Source organism: Peromyscus californicus, unplaced genomic scaffold (assembly GCF_007827085.1).
Source record: "Peromyscus californicus insignis strain IS unplaced genomic scaffold, ASM782708v3 Scaffold_7__1_contigs__length_154581171, whole genome shotgun sequence".
In the NCBI taxonomy this organism is placed as follows: domain Eukaryota; kingdom Metazoa; phylum Chordata; class Mammalia; order Rodentia; family Cricetidae; genus Peromyscus; species Peromyscus californicus.
In genome coordinates, this window is record NW_026294595.1 from 130,034,373 (window position 1) to 130,058,858 (window position 24,486).

The following is a 24,486-nucleotide window of genomic DNA, read 5'->3' on the forward strand; positions in this document are numbered from 1 at the left end:
GACAACTGAGATCAGAGACATGAACATTGTCCCCAGCGTCCCTTAGGGCAACCTATATAGGCAACAGGCCGTGTATACTCCCAAGGAGGCCACTTAATTGGCTACAGAAGTTTCTTTTTGGGTGGGTGGGGGGGTGGATCTGTACATCTATATTCGTAAGATATTAGTCTGTAAGTTTCTTTTCTTGTGATCTCTTTGGTTTTAAGGGTAAAACTTGTCTCAAAGAATGAGTTGAGAAGTGTTTGCTTTATGGAAGAACTTAAATGTTGGTAGACTTCACCAGTGAAGCCATGTGGTATCGGGCTCTTATTTTGAGCTGCTTTTGCACCCCTAATTCAATCTATTTATTTATTAGACAAATTCAGATTTTTTTATTTCTTCTTTTTATGAAGTGAAGTGGAACTTATTAAAGTTTTTTTTTTAAGATTTATTTATTTATTATGTATACAGCATGTATAATTGCAGGCCAGAAGAGGACACCAGATCTCATTATAGATGGTTGGGAGCCACCATGTGGGTGCTGGGAATCGAACTCAGGACCTCTGGAAGCGCAGTCAGTGCTCTTAACCGCTGAGCCACCTCTCCAGCCCTTATTAAAGTTTCAATACAGTCCTGGTGTAGGACCACCTTAAGGAAATTCCTACTGTGAGCAACTCTTAATTCTCCACAGAAAGGGGACCAACAATGTCTCCAAGGGGTCCGGAAAAACTCACCACTCAGGGGACCCCCCAGAAAGTACCTTGATTGTGCTCAGACTCCTCACTGGCCACCCGCATCAGGGCATCTAGTACCAATGCATTGTCTAGCCACGTGTACCATTCCTCCAGCTCCTGAAGGAAGCTGGCTGTGCCCGTTGACTCTGACACTTTCCTAGTTGCCAGTTTGCAAAGCCGCTCCACGAAGCCAGGGATGCTGAGAAGAGCCGCTGCAAGGAAAAAAAGAGAAAGAATTCACAGAACAGCTCTACAGCCCTGACCACGGCCGGGCTGATCCCTTTGTCCTTCTGTTGTTGCTTTCTTCTGTAGAGACAGTCTCCAGGACCCAGGCTGGCCTTCAATTCCCAATCCCAAGTGCTACGTTATAGATATGTGCTACCCTATCCAGCCAGGAAAGGGTCTACCATGATAGTAGCTAGAGTACCCTTTTAAAAACAAAGCACCAAGGGGCTGGAGAGATGGCTCAGAGGCCTAAACAGGCTGCTCTTTCAGAGGACCTGGGTTCAATTCCCAGGACCACACAGTAGCTCTCAACTGTCCATAATTCCAGTTCCAGGGCTATGATGGCCTCTTCTGGCCTTCTTAGGCACCAGGTACCCAAGTGGTGTACAGACATACATGCAGGCAACACACACACACACACACACACACACACACACACACACACACACACACACAAAATAAGTAACTGGGTGTGGTGGCACACACCTTTAATCTTAGCACTCAGGAGGCAGAGGCAGGTGGATCTCTGTGAGTTTGAGGCCAGCCTGGTCTACAGAGCGAGATCCAGTATAGCCAGGGAAACACAGAGAAACCCTGTCTCAAAAAAAAAAAAAAAAAAAAAAAAAAGCCAAGCCAAAATAAAATAGCAATAAACTTGAGAAACAAGTTTAGATTTTAGATGTGCAGGGAACCTGGCTCTCTAAGTGGGGATATAAATAAAAATAACTTTATGCTTTTAATGTGTGTATTTGAGTTGAAGGCTCATTTTTGGTAAATTTTTCATTATGAGAATATCTGTGTTGAGAGGATGGAGAGACAACTCAGTAAGTAAAGTGTTCACCATACAAGCACGAGGACCTGAGTTCCATCCCTGGCACGATGTAAGAAGTTGCCCCTCAGAGTCAGCCTAGCCTAACTGGCAAGCCACAGGTCTGTCTTGGTTAGTATTTCTATGATTAAACACCACAACCAAAGCAACTTGAGGGGAAAGGGTTTATTTCTTCTTATTCTTCCAGGTTATCTTCCTTTCCATGACTGACAAAGTCAGGAAAGGAAGTCAAGCAAGGCAGGAACTGAAGCAGAGGCCATGGAGGAGTGCTGCTTACTGGCTCACTCAGACCTCTTTCTTACACTACCCAGGATATGGTCCTAGGGGTAGCATCACCCACAGTATTCTGAGCCCTTCTCTGTCAATTAGCAGTCAAGAAAATGCCCCCTACCCCCCAAAAGACTTGTCTACAGGCAACCTGAAGGAGGTGTTCTCTCAATTGAGGTTTGTCTTTCCATTTGACCCTAGCCGAGTGAAATTTACAAAAAACTAAAAGGACAAGGTCCCAGGTGGGAGATCTCGCCTCAAAAAACAAGGTGGACAGTCCCTGAGGAAGAAGAGTCACAGGTGATGTATGGCATTTGCATGCACGCACACAAAAATCTGTGCAGATATTCAACCATGTTCTTTTTGTAATACAGAAATCACTAAATGTCTATCAACAGCAAACTGATCACATATAGCTAACTCCATAAAGAATATAACAGACTTTAAAAATGATGACATATTTATATATAGTTCTTTAAAAAACTTGTTTTAAGGAGAAAAATAAAAATTATTAAACAATATTGATTTAATCTCTCCCCCCCACACCAAAATTTGAGGAACAGAAGCAGGGTTGGGGTGTAGCTCGGTATTGAGCATATCTAGGTAGCATTAGGCTCTGTGTTTAATTCTTAGCACCAGAAAAAAGAATGGAGACATATAATCTGAGTATTTACAGTGGCTGCTTATGAACAAAACAGGACAGAAACAACACTTCAACAACTGAGTGTGGTGGTGAGCGTGGTTAAGAATGTTTGCTGGTCTTCCAAAGAACGAACTCAAGTTCAATTCTGTGGTGAAATATTGTGTACCCTATGCAGAAAGAGTGGTCTTATATATTGAAAGTGCTGAATTTATCCCTGATGAGTCAGAATTAACTTCATTACTTCTTCAGTTACAAGAAATAATCAGGAATAGGAATCACCCCTTATATAACACACATCTGATCCTATACAGGTCTACCAGGCCCTCTAGCACAAGATTATGACAAGATCGATCAATTATTGATAGGAAATGTGCTGGAGGCCTCAGAATTTCATAAACATCATGTCAATAGTAAGGGTTTGAAAAAGGATTTTTCCATAACCTGGCAACAAGCCAAGGAAATTATAAGGAAATGTCCTACTTGTTCTTTATACAATCAGACTCGACTACCAGAAGGACGTAACCCAAAGGGTACTCAGAGGAATGAAATCTGGCAGATGGATGTGTTTCATTTTGTAGAATTTGGAAAATTGAAATACATATACCACACCATTGATACCTATTCAGAATTTCAATTGGCAACTTCCAAAAAGGCTGATTCTGTAATCACGTATTTGCTAGAAGTTATGGCCATCATAGGTATACCTGTACAAATTAAAACTGACAATGCTCCTGTATATGTCTCTGGTAAAATAAAACAGTTTTTTGCTTATTGCAATATAAAGCATATTACAGGTATACCACATAATCCTACAGGCCAAGCAGTCATAGAAAGATCAAATCAAACTCTAAAGGACATGCTAAATAAACAGAAAGGGGTAACCAAAAACCCCAGAAATAGATTACATAATGCTCTGTTAACTTTGAATTTTCTCAATGCTAATGAGAAAGGAACAACAGCTGTGGAGAGACACTGGATAATAGAAAAAAACTATGGAATTAAACCAGCCTGTACGCTTTAAAGATGTGCTGACCTCAGAATGGAAATCAGGATATGTGTTACATTGGGGACAAGGTTTTGCTTTTGTTTCCACAGAAGAAGAAAAGCTATGGATACCATCAAAATTGATAAAGGTTCAATTTGAACAAGAGAGATCTCTTTTTTTTTTTTGTTTTTGTTTTTGTTTTTGTTTTTCGAGACAGGGTTTCTCTGTGTAGCTTTGCGCCTTTCCTGGTACTCGCTTTGGAGACCAGGCTGGCCTCGAACTCACAGAGATCCACTCTGCCTCCTGAGTGCTGGGATTAAAGGCGTGTGCCACCACCGCCTGGCTAAGAGATCTCTTAATTAGAAGAGGTGATAGTTCATCAACCAGTATGACCATTCAATTTAAACTAACTTATATGACTAACAAATGCTTTTCATTAGATTAGATATAACTTGTCAAAAGGGAGCCTCCCCAAAGTTAGGGTTGGGGAAGAGTTTTGTTTTTGTCTTTCAGGAGAATGAAGGCTAAGGAATCTGAAGAACACTGGACAAATGAGACAGCTGAAGAAAAAGGACAAATCATCTAGAAAAAATGTCCCAGGAAAAAGATTTTCGGCAGTGAACCATGACCATGCCAAACAGTGAGAGACTTTGAAGTCTCCAAAAAGATGATGGGCCCCCACAACAATGATTCCATCAGGACAGTGATAATACCATTAAGCTGACAACACCACTCAAAGATCGTCTTTGGACTCTAAACTGCTCAGGACAATTTTGAGATGGCTAGCTGAGATGATATAGCCTCACAGACTACTCCAATCAGAACTTGACCATAATCCAAAATTTTCTTTGTGTCCCCATATGATTACTAGCACCCCCCCCAATCAGCAGGAAGTAGCCTAGAAAACTATGCCCACATTCCCAAAAAATGAATTATGAATGTTTGTCTTTGTTTAGTGGTTGGTTAAAAATTGTTATTGGTCATAGTCAATCTCTTTCTAAAAGAAGAAAGTAGCCGGGTGGTGGTGGCGCACGCCTTTAATCCCAGCACTCGGGAGGCAGAGCCAGGCGGATCTCTGTGAGTTCGAGGCCAGCCTGGGCTACCAAGTGAGTTCCAGGAGAGGCGCAAAGCTACACAGAGAAACCCTGTCTCGAAAAACCAAAAAAAAAAAAAAAAAAAAAAAAAAGAAGAAAGTGGGATATGATACAGAAGTGTATTATACAGAAATGATAGGATAAAAAGGTAGATTATTGAATCTACTCTGAAAAAAAGATATAGAAATGATTGGATGAAAAGGCAGATTATTGAATTTACTCTGAAAAGAAAAAACAGGAATATAGACATAAGATAAAAAGGTAGATTTTTGAATCTACTTTTAAAAAACAACTATTAGTTTTAAATATTTACATTGGATTGGATTTTTGTATACTGTATACAAATTTTGTATAGTGATACAAAGTTAAGATTAATTTTGTTAGAAAATACTGTACATACACTTCTAATCTTGTTCAAGGTACTATGCCTATACAGTTCATTTAACAATATAATGCAAATTGCTAGTCCTCAAAAGTTATTATTGCCAACTAATTAGGATATAAAGAAGTATAGGTTAGTAGTTAGCCACCTATTACAATCAAACTTGTAGTCAGGTTAGGTATGTTTTCAAGGTCAAACAGAGATATATTTTAGATAGACAGGTCATCGTCAAACACTTCAGAGACCTACAGAATACAGCATTTAAGATGTTTTAATACCATAGTTTTTTTTTATGACTATGAGACATGAGTTGTTGGTTGTTTTTACTCTTTTCTAGGGGGCCCGCCACCCAGCTCCCAAGTAAATTACACACGGAGGCTTATTCTCAATTATGAATGCCCAGTCTTAGCTTGGCTTAGTTTCTAGTCAGCTTTCCTTAAATTAACCCATCTATCTTTTGCCTCTGGGCTTTTCTCATTCTCTTACTTCTATAAATCTTACTCTTACTCCATGGCTTGCTGAGTAGCTGGGTGGTTGGCCCCTAGAGTCCTCCTCCTCCTCTGGCTGCTAGATCTAGCTCTCTCCTCCCATTTTTTTCCTTCTACATATCCTCTCTGCCTGCCAGCCCCACCTATCCTTTCTCCTGCCTTGCTATTGGCCAGTTCTTTATTAGACCATCAGGTGTTTTACACAAGCACAGTAACACAGCTTCACAGAGTTAAACAAATGCAACATAAATAAAAGTAACACACCTTAAAATATTCTACTACAGACACGTCTGCTCCTGGCAACACCAATCTACTTTAGAGAAGATGATGGGCATCGAAGAAACTCCATTATGGCATTTACTTTCTTTGTGGCAAAAGTTAGCCATTGAATAAGAAACTGCCCTTGCCTTGACTGCTGACAGTATGCTGTCCAAATGGGATAAGCAGGACATAAAAGAAAGGACTGCCGAGACAAGGTAGCTCTTCAGAAAATGCTGCTTCACAAATAAGTCTGTCAGATATGCTAAGCCTGTAGGTCGAAGAAGGATGCCCCAATGTTGCAGAGGAACCTTGGGTGACTGTCCAGGTAGCCAGCTGTTTCTGTCATTTCTCACATTTTTTTTGGAAGTTGCGAACTTACTGCCTACTTAGGTAATATTATTTCCTTCTTGGGCCTCTGAGGGAGGTGAAGACTAGATAGTTATAGTTAGCTGTCCTTGTTAAGAAATTCAGAAAAGAAACACACTAAAGAGGTGTAAAGTGTATAAGTTTGAAAGACATCAAAAGATAGTATTTGGTTGGTAATACAAGTTAGGATAGAAAGTAAATTAGGTACATTTTGGACTCACCAATTAGGATAGATAATGGAATATTTTCTCTGAATTTGTCAAATGTTTATGGACTGGACATTGATAATGTAATTGTTGACTATATATGTTGTATATACTTATTATACTTATTTTATATACTTTTTCTTATATTAGTTATAACCTCTTTTTATTATTTTAGACAAAAAAGGGGAAATGTGGTGATATATTGTGTACCCTAATAAATTTGCTTAAAGATCAGAGAACAGAACAAGCCACTAGATTAAACATAGAAGCCAGGCAGTGGTGGCACACACCTTTAACCCTAGCACTCGGATCTCTGTGAGATCAAAGCCACTCTGGACTCCATGAGATTGACTCAGTCTAGGAGAGAAACCGAGCCAGGCAGTGCAATGGTGACACACTCCCAATACTTGGGAGTCACACGCCTTTAATACCAGCACTAGGAAAGCTGAGACAGGAAATGATATGGGTGGGCAGAGAAACGTACTAAGGCATGAGAAGACAGGAACTAAAGTCTTTCGGCTGAGGAAAGCTTTTCAGGCTGAGGCGTCCTAGTGGTAAGAGGTGACTTGTTCCTTTGTCTCTCTTACCTTTCAGTATTTACCCCAATTTCTGGCTCTGGGTTTTTTATTAAGACCATTTAGGAATTCATGCTACAAATTCCCAGGAACCATATTGAGGGGCCTGTAACTCCAGTTCTAGGGAATCTGATACCCTCTTCTGGCTTCTGGGGAACCCACACATACATGGCATACACAACACAATATACATTTTAAAAAATAAAATAAAATCTTCAAAAAAAGTAACAAAAATTGGATGTTAGACTGTTGTGGAATATTCCTTTACACTGTGTGAAGATATGTCACTGTGATTGATTTAGTAAAAAGCTATAAGGTCAATACCTAGGAAGGATTTTCGGGGCAGAGAATGCTGGGAAGAAGGCAGAATTACCAGCCAGATGCAGAGGAAGCAGGACATGTAAGAGATGAGCTAACAAGCCATGAGTCATGTGGCAGCACATAAATTAATAGAAATGGGTTAATTTAAGTTATAAAAGCTAGTTAGCAAGAAGCCTAAACTACTGGCCAAGCTTTCATAATTAGTAAGAAGTCTCCAGTTGGTTACCAGCTGGCAGGTGGGGCAGAGAAAGACTCACTATAACTGTGTCCAAAGTGGGGGCACATATTTCCACATAAGACCTGAAAAAAGGTTTCAAACACACAAAAAGAGCCAAATGTGGCTTCCTGAAACAGCAGTTTCTCATGCAGGCAGTGGTACAGAGACCATCTCCCAACTGCTGCCTATGGGCTTGAGTCACCAGCACACTAGGAGCTAAGCCGCACAGTAGTTTAAGGTTTTGCTTGTGCAGACAGAAAAGGTTACAGGTATACAGTAAAGCAGGTTCAGATGGAAAAAAAACCTCTAAACAGTTTGTTTAATAACGTGCATAGGCTTAAGAAAAAAAAAAAGAAGAAGGATATAGACAGTCATAAAAAATAATAATAGTTTAAAAATAATAAAATAAGCTAGCCATGGAGAGCTGGGAAATATACAGGGAGACTGGATCCTGTACGATGTTATTAACTTTAATTGACTGCTGATGAGCAAACAGTAGCTGTTGAGAGACACTGGAGTATAAAAACTACTAAATTAAACCTTGAACTAACAGAGATCCACCTGCCTCTGCCTCCTGAGTGTTGGATTTAAAGGCATGTGCCACCACACCTGGCTTATTATTATTATATTATTATTATGTTTACTAGTTTGGCCTTCTTAGAGCATCTGACTACGAAGACATACGTGGGTTTGGGACAAGGAACAGGAATTATGGCCAGAGTCAGAAACGGTTAGATTCTGCATCAACTCCAGGTGGTGCCTGATGACCTGGGTTTCATCCCCAGAACCCATATGATGGAAAGAAAGAACCGACTCCTACAAGTTCTTCTCTGATCTTCGTGCACCTGCCGTGGTACATGTACACATACCCTTGTATGAGCTCCCCCCACCCCACAAACACACAGAGTGAATAAGTAAAGGTGATAAAAAAGAGAAAGCTCTGGCTTACAGAACCTTCCCCCAACCAATGCTGCATAAGTTCACACACTTCAACAGTTAGACTTCATCCTATCAGCTACAGACAGACACTGCACACAGATTATCTAACAGAATAGCCACACAAGCAGGCAAGTGAACCTAGCTATTTTATATATAAACTTTCTTTTTTCAACACCCCAAATCAAAGAAAAGTCGCCTTGGAGTTATGAATCAATCAAAACCAGTTAGCTAGATTATCTTAGTCCCCCAAGATGATGGGTAATGCTATTTTCACTTAAATAAATTTACATGCACCCAACCAAATGGCTAAAAAATAAAGTATTATTTACAGAGCATTGTGAGGATGCTACCTTGGGATGGTAATGGTTTTCTATTGCATTTTTTATTATTTTAATAATAAATATTAAATTTGAGCTGTGTCAACAGCTTGAATTCTAATATCTAGCTCTTAACCCTCAACAACTAACTTAAAAGACACGCAAATGATTCAATTAAATCATCTACACTCTTCCACCCAGCTCTGGAAAGAATACTCCGTCAACATAACAGTTATTTTTCTGCTGAAAAGAGAGCCATAAGGTAAGGCCAGGCATGGCTGCACAGGCCTAAAATCTCAGCTACTGGGGCTGGAGATATAGCTTAGCAGTTAAGAGCACTGATTACTTTTCCAAAGGACCAGGGTTCAATTCCCAGCATCTTTATGGTAGTTCATAACCAGCTGAAATCCCAGTCCCAAGGGATCTAACACCCGCTTCTGGCCTCTGCAGGCACCAGGCATACACATGGTACATAGACATACATGTAGGTATAAAACTCACACACATATAAAATAAAATAAAAATTAAAAAAACAAAACAAAAGACTCAGCTACATAGGTGGCTCAATTGGAGGCCAGCCTAGAGTCATAGTGAGTTCAAGGCTACCCTGGGCAAACTTGAAGAGCCCTTATCTGAAAATGGGGGTTAGCGCATCCATCTCATGCTTGCTTAGTATACACAAGGCACTGAGTTTAACCCCCGACATCACTAAAGAGAGTAAGTGGAGTAGATTAGAATCGTGAGGGTTCTTGTTCTTGTTTAAGTAACTCAAATTCGGTGCTCTAAATCAAGAGGCATACAGTAAGAAGTCCCAGTAACACTGACACCCACTTGCTAGCAGGCAAACACTTGACAATTCTTTGTATCCTTCCGTTTCTTTACAAATACTGTATGCAAACAAACTACCATGTACTTTTATCCACCGTCCCTGTCCTACGGTAAAAGTATTCCATCCTTTTTATCCTCTTACTCCCCACCGACCTTGACTGCTAGGGACTGAATCCAGGGCCTGTGCTAAGCAAGCACCCTCTACCACTGAGCTACAGTCCTGGACCTACATTTCCCTTTTTATAATGAATATATTTTGTAGATTTTTTTATACCAGTCTATAGATGTATCATCACTCTTTTTAAACCTATACCATTTTTCATTATACAAACATTCCATAATGTAAGCAGCCTCTCACTGATGAACATATGGGCTGTCTTGATCTTCTGTTACCACAATATGGCCATGAAAAACACAGTATATACTGTCTATAAGAAAACTTAAAACATAAGCATTTGTAATTCTAAATAGACAGTGAGTTTTTTGAACTTCTAGATCCATTAAAAAACCTGATTAAAGCTATTGAACTTTGTCCTGAAACAAACAAACAAAAAATAGACACAAAATTTACGTCCTCCAAATGGACCCCAGAAGCCCTAATACACAGATTGCAAAGAGATATTAAGAGCCAGGTGATTGAAGAAAGATCTCAACTACAGCCTGGAAATGTTGAGAACTCTTTACCTTGGTTGATTTCAGCTGCAGAAGGCCCCAAGCTCAAGCTCTTCTTCTGCTGAGCATTTTTGGCAAGAAGCGTGTGTTTGTCGTCATTCCCTGTGTCCATCTCTGAAATGGTGACAGCCAGAATCCGGCAGAAGTTAGCAAGCTGCTGCTGATCGAAATTGGATACTAAGGAACTCAGATTAGGAACTTCATCTAGCCGAATCATTTCCTATAGAAGACACAAATAAACAATCCCCGTGCTCAATTCCTCAAGAAGCTGTATGTGTCCTCCTTGCATCCCTCCTCAGGGCTCAGCAGTGAGACCACTTGGGTCCAAATCCCAGCTCTGTAGCCCTCAGCTGGGCAGCCTCAGTCAAGGTCTGGAATCTCTCCTCCTTCCCATGACTTGACCGAGTGTCTACTGTTCTAGGTAGTTAGTAATAGAATGGGACTCCCCTATCTCACAGTTAGTATGGAGGTTACACTTACCCTGTAAGCACAACTGTTCCCACTGCCTGCCTTTGCTCTGGCAGCACATTTGGTTCCTTTTTAAAAACCTACCATTCAAGTTTTCTAAATTACAAATCACTATTCTCCCTATAGAATTTTTTTTTTTTGGACAGGGTCTATGTAGCCCAGGCTAGCTTTAAAAAACTATGCAGCTAGGGATGAACTTGAGTTTCTGATTCTCCTGTTTCACCTACTGAGTGCTGGAATTAGAGGTGTGCAGCACTATGCACAGTTTATATGGTGCTAGGGATCAACCCAGGGCTTTACACATGCTAGGCAAGCACTCTACTAGTTCCCTGTTCCTAGATTACGTTTTGTTCTTTGTTTTTCAAGACAGGGTTTTAGCCCTGGCTGTTCTAGAACTTGCTCTGTAGACCAGGCTGGCCTCAAACTCAGGGATCCACCTGCCTCTGCCTCCCAAGTGCTGGAATTAAAGGCATGCATCATCACTGCCTGGTGCCTAGATTAGTTTTTAAAAAAGAAATAAAACTTTTAAAACATAGCCAAAGGCATCTGTAGAGTCCTAGAGTTACAATCCCCTTTCTCTTTCCGGGGGGAGCCATTCTTTTGGGCTTGTGTTTCCAGTCCTCATAAATACTTCCATTAATCGCCACAGCACTGTTGGGCACGTGATGAACATATTAGACCTTACTTGGGATTCCACACTGAAATTTATATAGAGCCTCCAACAACTGGCTCGAGTTCAATTCTTTTTCACTGCTTTTATTACAAGGTGCTTTGCTCTCCTCTATGCACACTTAGGCGAACTGTAACTCCTCACTACTACTGAATGTTGCGGTGAGCATCCCTACAGGTGGTCCTTGTATACATGTACACAGTAGAGCACCTGGGGGCAAGGAGCTCAGTGACTGTGCACTAAACAGGCAAATGATTCCTGGACGTGGTGATGAAGGACAGGGGTTTGTTAAGGAAGCATCTGGGAACAGTTGTCTGTCTGTCCTCTCTCCAGTCAGTACACACTGACGTCAGCTACTACTGTTATCACTAGACACTCAGCTGCTCCAATCCCTCAGCCCATCTAACTCAGTGTATGACTCTCGGCTCTGCCATCCTTCTAGCCCTGTCCAACTCAGGGTATGGGTCCAAAACCAGGTCCCCGACCCCACACCCACCTCTCGTTGCTGTTGGTTATGAGATGGGTTATCCTACTATAACTTAAGCTAGTTTAAAATTCATGCTGTAGCCTAGGCTGGACTTAGACTTCCTTTAATCCCCCTGCCTCAGCCTCCCCAGAATAAAGGCTCCATTACACCCAGCCTCACTACCTTTTAAATGTAACATCTGATACATGTTATAAAGTACAATGGGCTTCTCACTGTGTGAGCTTCCTACCATCCCTGCCTCTTGGGGGGGGGGTGACCACAGCTGTGAAATTACTTTGTCCTTAGAAAGTTTTACGTAGCCAGGCAGAGGTGAGGCACACCTTTTTTTTTTTTTTGGTTTTTCGAGACAGGGTTTCTCTGTGTAGCTTTGCGCCTTTACCTGGGACTCACTTGGTAGCCCAGGCTGGCCTCGAACTCACAGAGATCCGCCTGGCTCTGCCTCCCGAGTGCTGGGATTAAAGGCGTGCGCCACCACCGCCCGGCTTGAGGCACACCTTTAATCCCAGCACTCAGGAGGCAGAGCCAGGAGGATCTCTGTGAGTTCGAGGCCAGCCTGATCCAGGACAGGCACCAAAACTACACAGAGAAACCCTGTCTCGACAACAAACAAAGTTTTATGTTTTATTTTATGAAATGACATGCAGCCTACAACACTCTGTGGCTGGCTTTTGTCACTCAGTCACTTCCCTACTCAGCTGTGCTTTTACCCACAGCACCAGTCATGTCTAATGCTTCAGTATATCCCAGTGTGTGAGGAGACCTGGTCACAGGCTTGCTTTTCGGCTTCTGCTCTCAAACGGTGTCCCCTAAGTGCTGCTGCTTGATGCCCGTGGAGAAGTCTTCCCAGAGCAGCAGCTACTAAACAATTCTGAACGACCAGTGAGACATGTTTTCCATTGCAACCCAACACACATGTATGTGGGGGGAGAAGGTCTTCAAACAATATCCTTGCATGACACACTTGGATCTGTTCCCTCCAGCTGACAGAGCTTCTGGGTTTACTCTAGTGTTCTCATTTCTTTCTTTGCATGTATGTGTATACATAGTCACATGTATACAAGTGTGTAAGGCCGATGTTCGGTGTCTTACTGGATCTTGATCTGCCTTGTTGATTGAAACATGGAGCTTGCCTATTCGCCTTGTCTAGCTAGCCAGCTTGCCCAGGATCCCTAGGATTACACATGGGCCACCCTGACCACTTGGTTTTTATGTGGGTGTTGGGGATTCAAACTGCAGTCTTCACAGTTACACAGCAAGTGTTTCTCCACCAAACCATTTCCCTAGCCCTTGGCATTTTCACTTCCTTTAAAACATTGTTCTAATTACATTTTATTTGTGTGTGTGTGTGTATGTATGTATGTATGTATGTAGGTGGGTGTGCATGTGTGTATATGAATGTGTGTGCATGTGTATTTGTGTGTGTATATGTATGTGGTGTGTGTATGTATGTATGGGTGGGTGTGCATGTATGTATATATATATATATATATGTAGTGTTGTAGTAGGATTTTTCTTTGGGTTGCCAGCTCACAAATGACACAGACTTATTAATTATGAAAGCTTGGCCTTAGTTTAGGTTTGTTTTTAACTAGCTCTTATAACTTAAACTAACCCATTTCTACTAATCTATGTTCTGTCACAAACTAACCCATTTCTACTAATCTACGTTCTGTCACATACCACTTATCCTGCTTCCTCTGTGTCTCCTCACTTCTCTCTCTCTCTCTCTCTCTCTCTCTCTCTCTCTCTCTCTCTCTCTCTCTCTCTCTCTCATGACTAGATTCTTCCTCCTACTACCTCTCTCTGCCCAGAAGTCCTGCCTACACCTTCTGCCTAGCTATTGGTTGTTCAGCTTTTTATTACACCAATCACAGCAATACATCTTCACACAGGGTACAAACAGCCCACAACAGTGTGCATGTGCGTATATATGTTATGTGTGTATATATATTGATGGGTGTGTGCCATAGCACAAAAGGAGGTCAGAGGACAACTCACAGCCATTGGTTCTCTCCTTCCACTACGTGTTCCCAGAGACTGAACTCAGGTTGTCAGGCTTGGTGGCAGGTGCCTCTACCTGTTAGGCCATCCTCTGGCTACCTGTTTTCATTTCTAAGAATCACTGACCTACAAGCATGCTGAGGCCCAAGTCACATACAGCTCCCCCACAGTAAAACCCTGAGGCCCCAGCCCGTGGGCAGTGCTCCCAGGTGAATGCACACAGTATGTCTTCGTGCAAGTACAAAGTAAAAAACTGGACAAGTCCACTCCACAGGAAGAATTTCCACTCTACATTCATCAGGATCTGCTCCTGCAGCTCGCACAGTATAAGAGCTGTATTTCCTGACTTATCAATGAAGACAAACATCTACTTACAGCTCATCTGTTTCTCCTTTGTGAAATGTCTGTTCATAATATTGCTCATTTATTAACTAGGCTATTTGTCTTTTTCATGATGATTTGCAGGAATTTTTTTTTTTTTTTTTTTTTTGGTTTTTCGAGACAGGGTTTCTCTGTGTAGCTTTGCGCCTTTCCTGGAACTCACTTGGTAGACCAGGCTGGCCTCGAACTCACAGAGATCCGCCTGGCTCTGCCTCCCGAGTGCTGGGATTAAAGGCGTGCGCCACCACCGCCCGGCGATTTGCAGGAATTTTTGATGAATTCTGAATATTAATCCTTTGGGATTTTGTTTGTTTTATTTTTCAAGACAGGGTTTCTCTGTATATTCCTGGGCTGTTCTGGAACTCACTCTGTAGACCAGGCTGGCCTCAAACTCACAGAGATCCACCTGCCTCTGCCTCCTGAGTGCTGGGATTAAATGCGTGTGCCGCCACTGCTAATCCTTTGTTTGTTGCATGAATTGCAGGTATCTTTTCCCAGCCAGTGGCTCAAGCTTCCGCTTTAGTTTTTTTTTTTTTTTTTTTTTTTTTTTTTTATGGTTTTTTTCGAGACAGGGTTTCTCTGTGTAGCTTTGCGCCTTTCCTGGAACTCACTTGGTAGCCCAGGCTGGCCTCGAACTCTCAAAGATCCGCCTGGCTCTGCCTCCCGAGTGCTGGGATTAAAGGCGTGCGCCACCACCGCCCGGCCCGCTTTAGTTTTGCACATCTTAATCGAGGCACCTACAAGGTGCAGAAGAACCTATCGCCAATTTGGATACACAGATAGGAACAAGAAGGCATGAGGAACCAGGTGGGCAAAGCTGGGAAGGGGCAATCACTGACCCTGCACTGACAGTCATTCTCACACACTGGATTGAGCACACGATGCTTGGGAAGTAACAAAGGCATTTTATCAAAGAGCACAAAGGGACTGTCTGGGGCCTGTACACACTGAGAATGTGTTCCTACAGACAATGAGCCACTTGTGATGCTTCTGCCTGGGTAATAACAGGCAAGGCCCATAGAAAGCAGAAGTGACAGCTAGGTGACTGTGTGACACCCTCTTTTCTGCAACAGCAACCTCAAGGAGACTATACAGCAATGAGAAGTAGTCTGCCAACCAGTAGCAGTGAGGCGTGCAGAGGACTGAGCAGGTAAACACCAGGTCCTAACAAGCATTATACCAAAATTCCAGCAAAGCGTACATGGGTGTGTTTTTGGAAGTCTGAGTTTCTGATGAGAAAACTTTAATGTTTTCATCCTTGTGTTGCTGTGTTTTAAGACAAAGTCTCACTCTTGCCCAGACAACCTCAACTATGTGCTGACCTGCACACAGGGTAATACTTCAGTGAGAGAACACTTGCCTGGAACGGACAAGGCCCTCAGTACAATTCCTAGTTCCAGTAAAAAAAAAAAAAACAATCTAGGCAGTGGTGGCACACGCTTTTAATTCCAACACTCAGGAGACAGAGGCAGGAGGATCTTTGTGAGTTCGAAACCACCCTAGCCTACAGAGTGAATTCCAGGACAGCCAGGGCTACACAGAGAAACCTTGTCTTAAAAACAACAACAACAACAACAACAACAACAAAAAAAAAAAAAAAAAAGAAGAAAGAAAAGAAAAGAAAAAGAAAGAAAGAAAGGGCAAAAGAAAGCAGGGTTTCAGTGCTTATACTGGATCTCATGTTCATGGCAATTAACCAATTGAAGGCTGACAGGAAAATATAGAGCAAAGGCCATTATTACCACCAGAGGGAAAAAAACCAGTGGCCAAAGGCTTCACAGCAGTTCAAACACTGAACGCTGCTTTGTGAGAAGTCACCTGTGCACACGGCAGAAAAGCATGCTAAGAGCTTGGACCACTACAGTTAGTGAGAAGCAATTTTATCTTAGCCAGAAACACTAAACATTCACCAAATCGATGTGAAGCTTTGTTCCATACTCTGACCTCCATTTATATATGTATTTATGCCTCACAGCCATACAGGCCCATGGGCATAAGGAACACAGCCAAGTTTTATATCTGAACCTATCTAAGAACAAAGAAATGAACACTGGGGAGGGGAAGAGCTTCTTTGAAAGGAGCCCTGGCTAGTTGTTAGCCAGGCTCAACAGTGCAGGGCCTGAGACACGCTCCCACGGCGGCGAAGACAGCTCACCTTCTTAACCCCCAGTATGTCTTCGATGAGTGTTGCCGTCTGTAAGAACGTCTTCTTACTTGTCATCAGTGTAAACAGGAAGATCACAAAGTCATTCTTTTCCGCCAGACGCTTTGTCACTCCTTCCGTCTGTCACAGGGAAAGGAGAAGAGGCAGACTAGCTTGTGACCACAACACTAACATGAAGAGCAAAGCACTAGTCCAGACGCAGACAGCAACCCCTTCCTGAAACACTAGCATGAGCCAATCCATATAGGAAGTTGAGAGTACCGTGGGGAATACATGTCAAAAAGGACTCCTGACCTTCAGACTACATGACAGGAAACCCACTTTGGAGCTAGGAATGAGAAAAAAGTAGGAGGCCATGAACAGCTTCAGCTAGCTCATAAGGTCTAAGCCCCTAATGGCTCCCTTTAGAGAGTCAACCAGTATCATCTGACAAAAGCCCATTGACTAATGTGAGCAATTAATCCCACCTAGAACACAATCAAGCTACACACTTAGGATGCGCGAGGTGATGCTGCTTCCTAAGAGGGCTGTGCAAGGCTTCTGCAGGCCAGTCTCCATCAGAACAGTCTCAATCGGAACGTACTTGCTGTCTAAATCGTGACTTTTGAGAGTCGAAACTAAATTCTAATTCCATCGAGGTGACCCTGAGCAATCACTGCTGACCTTTGGATCTCCATTTCTTCACCTGTACACGGCTGTCTCAAGAGTCTGGGAGGATTCCAGTGAGAGTGCAGTAAACACTCTTGTCTAGCCACTATCTTGGAGCCAAAGTGATCTTGAAGTAACCAACAGGCTTAGTTTCCTCTGCTATCAATTAACTCATTCTTCTGATTGATACTCAAAGGTCCTTCAAATAGCATCTGTCAGGGACAATCCCCTAGAGGCTTACCTCAGGTCAGGTCAGGCTGAGTGACGTGCTGCTAACACTGAAGCACACAGGGATTCCTACTTTACCTCTTTGTTCCTCCCTTAAAGGACACACTACCCACAAAGTCCCTATCTGTCACAATCATTTAACACTGGAACAAGATGAGTGTCTGCTGGTAGATTTTTTTGGTTTTTCGAGACAGGGTTTCTCTGTGTAGCTTTGGTGCCTGTCCTGGATCTCGCTCTGTAGACCAGGCTGGCCTCGAACTCACAGAGATCTGCCTGGCTCTGCCTCCCAAGTGCTGGGATTAAAGGTGTGCGCCACTGCCACCTGGCCTCTTTTTTCCTTTTGTAGAATAAAAAAGCTTGCCATGAAATGTGGTTTCTACATAAAGCAGCATACAAAAGTCTGAAATTATTTATAGAAGATTGCTGGTAGTTGTTTAATCTGCTTAATGGACCACATGGGATTTACCCTCTGTATCTTATCTATGGGTGCAATTTTCTTTAGTCAAGAATATGCTTTGGGGCCAGCAAAATATCTTGATGGGTAAAGGCACTTGCCACCAACTCAAGCACCTGAATTTGATCCTTGAACCCACCCAGTAGAAGGAAAGAATTACTCCCTACAAGCTGTTCTGACTTCTACACAATACACTCAAGTATATGTATATATACATATATATTAAATTACCATATAACATGCTTTTGTTATTCATAAATTATTGCCAAAGATGGGAACAGGCAAGCAAGCCTACCAACTCATCAGGTGATTCCTTCTCTGTGAAATCGTCCCTAACCTACTCTAAACACAGGCACTCTCTTTACTCTGAAGTCTCAAAGCACCTGGTCTACACCTGTCCACATCCTTCACCAAACATGACCCTCCATCCACTGACTGCATTATAATCCAAGGCACGTAAGCATCCCAGATACGGGTGTGCACAGTATCTGTGCTATCTGTGCTGGCCTCATCTACTTCTCAGTCTGTGCTCTTAGCATTACTGCCCTGCAATCTTCTTTAGAAGACAAGAAACAGAGTCAAGGGTTCCTTTTGCTCCCATGACAGGCTTCACTTCTACAGCAGCACTTAGCATGTTCCGCTGTGCACTGTGACAAGTAAATTTATCTTAAGTTCCCAAAGTCAGCACTTAGCCTTTAAAAACCAACATTTACACACTGCTTACGGTGTGCATTCACACCTGTGAGTTCACTTTGTTCTCACGATAGTCCTGTGACGTCAGTTTGATGGCAAACACTCCGTGGACCAGGCTCAGGGCACAAAAACCAACTTCCAACAGTAAGTGCTCAGCTCTGCCTTTATTCGCCATTCTTCTTGACACGGTGGTCAAGCCCACAGACTGTCATAGTCAATATATGGGTAGGAAGGACCTCTGGCTTTTGTTTTCCAGTAGGAAAATGAAGGAACAGGCAGAATGGAGTTAAAGGTTATCTTAAAGGACATGGACACTCTGCCAACACTTGTCACCCTTCAACAAGTAGTGGTTAGTCCCTGCTTGGACACCTGAGGGGAGGGGGTACTGGCTATGGAGTTTGGAGCCTGTTGAGGCAGCTTTAACTCTAAGTAAGTGCTACAAAATTCTACCTCTCCATTATTAATACCTGCTGGTCCTGATTCTTAGGCACACAGAAAATAAGGGCAATTCCCTAAAATATCTGAAGACAGTTCTCATGTCTGCTATCCCACTCAAACATTCTTGCCTCACCAGTGAAGATAAAGTAGGGTACAAATGGGTACTGTAACAGCAGAAATACTCACACAGACACAGGTATTATACAGGATGCTCAAGCAGTCCTTCGACATCTCATCACTTACTGAAAGGGAAGGAGCAGCATTATTATTCTCACAGAAAACACGGTGTAACATTAGCACACTTCTGGCTGGGTGCCTGTTGTGTGCCACAGTCCCAGCACTCAGGAGGTAGGTATGCGCTTAGACTGTGTTGCTTTAAGTGAACACACAGCGCCTCTCCACACGACAGTGCCACCAGAAAAAAAGACTCAAGCTGCATTTTCAAAATCAGAACAACTAGTATCCAGAGTGTAAGAATCCTGAGCAAACTCTTCCTACATATTCCCAAGAAAATTCTGCTAGCAGAAAATAAGAGCATCACTTCTGCCTCAGATTTGCCAACTGGGTTTTAGGTTTTCTTGTTACAATTATTTATATTAGGGAAGTGGCTTCTAACATCTGATATACTGTCAATTCCAACAAAGAAAGAACTCACTACTTATCTATGACCATGCTGTGGGATGGTCTGTATGTCAAATGTGTTGCTGATTGGTCAATGAATAAATCACTGATTGGTCAGTGGCCAGGCAGGAAGTATAGGTGGGACTAACAGAGAGGAGAATTGAGAGAACAGGAAGCTGGGTGAGGGAGACACTGCCAGCCGCCATCAGGACAAAGAAGATGTAAAGTACCGGTAAGCCACAAGCCACGTGGCAAGGTATAGATTAATAGAAATGGATTAATTTAAGCTGTAAGAACAGTTAGCAAGAAGTCTGCCACGGCCATACAGTTTGAAACCAACATAAGTCTCTGTGTTTACTTGGTCAGGTCTGAGCGGTTGTAGGACTGGCGGGTGGCAGAGATTTATCCTGACTGTGGGCCAGGCAGGAAAACTCTAGCTACAACCAGAACAAGACAGTAGCACAAAAAGGAACTTAATTTTATGAGTTCCAAACCCAGAGATGATAAAACTGAGTATGAGCCACAGCAGAGTGCTTTATCTGGTGTTGCATTTATTTTTTAAAACCAGTTTCCAGGCTGGAGAGATGGCTCAGCGGTTAAGAGCACTGGCTGCTCTTCCAGAGGACCCGGGTTCAATTCCTAGCACCTACATTGCAGCTCACAACCACCTGTAACTCCAGTTCCAGGGGATCTGACACCTTCATACCAATGCACATAAAATAAAGTTAAATAAATTATTTTAAAAAGAAAAACAGTTTCCATTCATTTCCTCACTGTCAAAACTCTAACATCGAGATCTCTCTCAAGATCCCAATGAGTGGCCCTGTCGGACTAGCCTGGCCAGACAGATGGGCTGCTCATCTACTTTGGACTATGTAGGTATGTGGGGCCTGCATTACTACCTCTCAACCTATTTGACACATTTTGCCTTGTTCATTTATTTAATGAATTCAGAGTAGAATGAATCAAAATTACTCCAATAGTTCTCAACTTTCCATTTCCAAAGGGAGTTAGATTGATGCATTCATTGAGAATTTGCTCACTGCTCATTTTAATGTGGAGTTACAAGCACAAGAGGAAGAGAAGTCCCCACTCCTGATGGTACCTACAAATCTACTGGGAGGGAAGAGACCAAGAGTGACCAACCAGCCATTAAATCAGGGGACCTCAGCCTGTGAGTCACAGCCCGGGGTGGGTGGGTCGAATGACCCTTTCAGAGGGGTTGCATATCAGAGATCTTGCATATCAGATATTTACATGACTATTCAATTCTTTTTTCTTTTTTTTTTTTGGTTTTTCAAGACAGGGTTTCTCTGTGTAGCTTTGCGCCTTTCCTGGAACTCACTTGGTAGTCCAGGCTGGCCTCGAACTCACAGAGATCCACCTGCCTCTGCCTCCCGAGTGCTGGGATTAAAGGCGTGATTACAGTTACGAAGTAGCAACAAAATGATCTTATGGTTGGGGGTCACCACATGAGGAACTGCATTAAAGGGTCATAGCATTAGGAAGGTTGAGAACCACTGCATTAAAAGATGCTACTTGTTGTCAGAGTATAAAACAGAGAAACTCAAAGTGAGTATGAGAACAGGACAAGGTGACACAAGCCTGCAACACCAGTACTTGGACGGTGGAAGCAGGAGGATCAGGAATTAGAGGTCATCCTCAGCCAGCCTTCCTCACCCCTGCCCTCACCAAAAAAGAATATGAACTCTCTAACTACTAATGTATACATAAATGGGGCCTCACATAGTAGTACATCCTACTGATGTAGGTGCAAATTTAAAATGTGTATATATCATGTGAGTGTGTGTGTGTGTGTGCGTGCGCGCACGCGCATGAATGCATGCACACGCAGGGATGTTAACTGAAGTAATCTCAGGCTTTTAAAGGCAGAGTGAAGTGTACCTTTAAGGTAGAATTAAAAAAATAAATAAATACTGAAACCTAAAAAGAGTGCCTGTCACACATGTAAGCTGTAAAAAATAATACAACAACTAAACCTATCACCCAACTTTAAAAATTATGAATTATGCAAACATTTTTTCCCACTTATGACTCTGGCAATGATTGAACTTTTTTCCTTTTTCATTTATTTATTTAGAGACAAATTCTCTCTTTGTGGCCCTGGCTGTCCTGGAACTCACTCTGTAGACCAGGCTGGTCTCGAACTCACAGAGATCCACCTGCTTCTGCTCAGAGGCTGGGAATAGAGGAGTTGTACCACTACATCCAACGTGACCAAACTTTTTACAAGAGCATAAATCTTCTTTATAACAAAAATCTGATGAGTTGACAGGCTGTTTCAACAAAATGATCTTATCAGGCTATCTCTTGCTTTTTCAGATAACTACACACATAACAAAAAAATTTCCAAAGAAAACAAAAGCTGGATCAAGTGATTATTGGAAAGTACAAAGATGCAACTCTTTAAATCAATGGTTTTCATGGTTTTTTTTTTTAAAGGTACTTTAAAGGTATCTTCACTTCTAGCAAATATATAATTAATTTAGTGCGTTGTTTAGTTTGGGATGGACAGAGCAAGCTCTAGGGTTGACTGGAAGATATTTCTGGCATATCAGGATGAGGACTGGCACCTAACATACTTACTTTTTAGTTTCTGTCCCCGGATAGAGATTGTAGGCCTCATAAGAATTTCTACAAGAAGCTGAAAACAAAAAAATAAAAAAGCTTCAAAATTAACTCAAAGCACAACTCACAAAACAATTTTTACTATGAACAGTGTGGTCCAAGAAGCTGTCACACTCTCTTGTTCTAGGAGGCTGTAAGGCTCAAAAGCAGCACTTCAGCTAGAGTTAGTAACTCTCAGAGGCCAGAAGAGGGCGCTGCATCCTCTGGAACTGGAGGTACAGAAGTGATTTGCCATTTGGGAGCTGGGCACAGAATCTGAGTCCTCTGCAAGAGCAGACACATTCTTACCTGAGTCATCTCTCCAGCCCCTAAGGAACAGCTCTTATTTTTGTAACAAGGGCTTTAATTTTGAATAAAGTTGCTTCCTATTTCAGTATTTTTGTTGTTTTTGAGACACAGTCTAGCTGGGTAGCCTATGCTAACCTCCAATTCATGATCCCTCAGCCTCAGCCTTCCAAGTACTGGGATTATAAGTGTTCACCTCCAGCCTACTTTCTACTTAAATATTTTAAAATAATCTCTGTGCTAACAAAACAGCTAAGTCTGCATATTTAAAGACATGCACCATAAATAGGTATTTTGTTTTATTTTGTTGTTTAGATCAAATCAGGAACAATTTTGGAACAGAACCAAAATGTTCTAGCCCTTTCCAACTACTGCCAACATTGGACAGCACATCCAAGACACCTCAAGCCAAGTGGCAGAAAAAAGATTCCACAGCACTTTTAAAGTCTCTGTTTCTTCTCATTGTTTTAAAGCCCACAGGCAGCCTTGAGACTAGAGATCAGCTGAGGGATCTAAGAAAGTCTCTGCTTATCTCCAACCAGCAACAAATCTTAAGAAACCAAATCCTTCCTGGGGACTACGTGTGGTGAGTGACTCCGATATCCAGAACCGAGGGGAGGGGAGGGGCTGTGACATGAGACAGCATCTGTACCCATCTGTCACTTCTGGAGACTTACAGGGCTTGGCTTTCTGCACAGTTGCATTTAAAGCTAACTGCACTGGCAAGAGACAAGAAGAGGTCACAGGACTTGGGACGACAACGAAAGGCGCTCTGAAGGCAGCCTTCTGCTTGTGCTGAGTGCTAGGCTGGGTCAACCTACTACCCAGCCTCCAGTCCTCCTTTCACACACTGAAAAGTTTAAACATTTTAGGGGGTGGGCACACAGGTGCCCTGGCATCTGTAGAAGTCAGAGGACAACTTGTGGTAATCAGTTCTCTTCTTCCACTATGTAGTTCCTGGGTATCAGTCAATGCTTTTCAAAAGAGATCACAGTCTCCTGAGCTCTCGAGATGTAAGATGCTCAGCTGCAGTGTGTACTTTTCTAAAACAAGCTCAGTGGGAATACAAGCCTAGGTCAATGAGTAAGAGGTCTTGAATGCCAAGCATGGCTATACCTGACCATCAGACATACTTCATTTGACCCAGACCCAGGATTTCCGATGCTCCTGCTAAGTGTCCAGCTTTTGTATGGATTCTGGGGACTCAAACTCAGGTCTTCAGGCTTTTAGGGCAAGTGATTTGACCCCCGAGCCATCTCCCTAGCCTCCGACACACATTTTTTGTTTTCCGTTTTTGCTGTTCCCATGTGTATGAGTATTCTGCCTGTATGTACACTGCATGCACGCAGTGCTCACTGAGGCCAGAAGAGGCACTGGAACCTTGGGACCAGAGTTATAGATGGTTGTGAGCGACCGTGTAGATTCCAGAATCGAATTCGATCATTTCCAAGAGTAGCCAGTGATCACAACCTCTGACCTACTTCTTCAGCTCCTCCTATATACAAATCTTAATGAGCAATTCAGAAGTAGAGGGTCTGAGTAAGTAAAGGCTACAGGGTCACAAAAACTGATTAACAAGGAATGCTGAGCAACAGTGGAGGAACGAAGGGGCTGGGGTAGGAGTGCTAGTGGTGGGGCTCCTGCCTAGCTGGCATACGCAAGAGTGCAGTTCGGGAGGAGGGAGAAAGGACGAGAATGTGAAGGCCAGGCGTGAGAAAGACAGAATAATCTTTATGTTCGCAATAATGCCATTGTGGCCAGGCATAGTGGCATAGGTACATAACCATAGCTATTTGGGAGGCAGGAAGATTGAAAATTCAAGGCCAAGCTGAGTTACAGAGCTAGCACAAGACCAATTTGAGCAACTTAACAAGATACTGTCTCAGGGATTAAAAAAAAAAAAAAAAAAAGAAGAAAATGGCATTTTTTTAAGGCAAAGTTTTAAGTTAGGAGAGTCATACACACCTGTAA

General features: G+C 42.5%; 1 protein-coding gene across 2 annotated transcripts in view; it reads right to left on the bottom strand.

Moving 5' to 3' along the window:
* Trpc4ap (transient receptor potential cation channel subfamily C member 4 associated protein) overlaps window positions 1–24,486 on the bottom strand; it is a 75,923-nt gene that overhangs the window by 23,656 nt on the left and 27,781 nt on the right. For both annotated transcript variants that reach the window (XM_052726694.1, XM_052726693.1), the window contains exons 4-8: window positions 22,189–22,246; window positions 19,147–19,202; window positions 16,491–16,619; window positions 10,341–10,548; window positions 740–925 (exon numbers count right to left, since the gene is read on the bottom strand). In XM_052726694.1, the coding sequence (XP_052582654.1) occupies window positions 740–925; window positions 10,341–10,548; window positions 16,491–16,619; window positions 19,147–19,202; window positions 22,189–22,246 (637 nt within the window). The remainder of the gene's footprint in view (window positions 1–739; window positions 926–10,340; window positions 10,549–16,490; window positions 16,620–19,146; window positions 19,203–22,188; window positions 22,247–24,486) is intronic.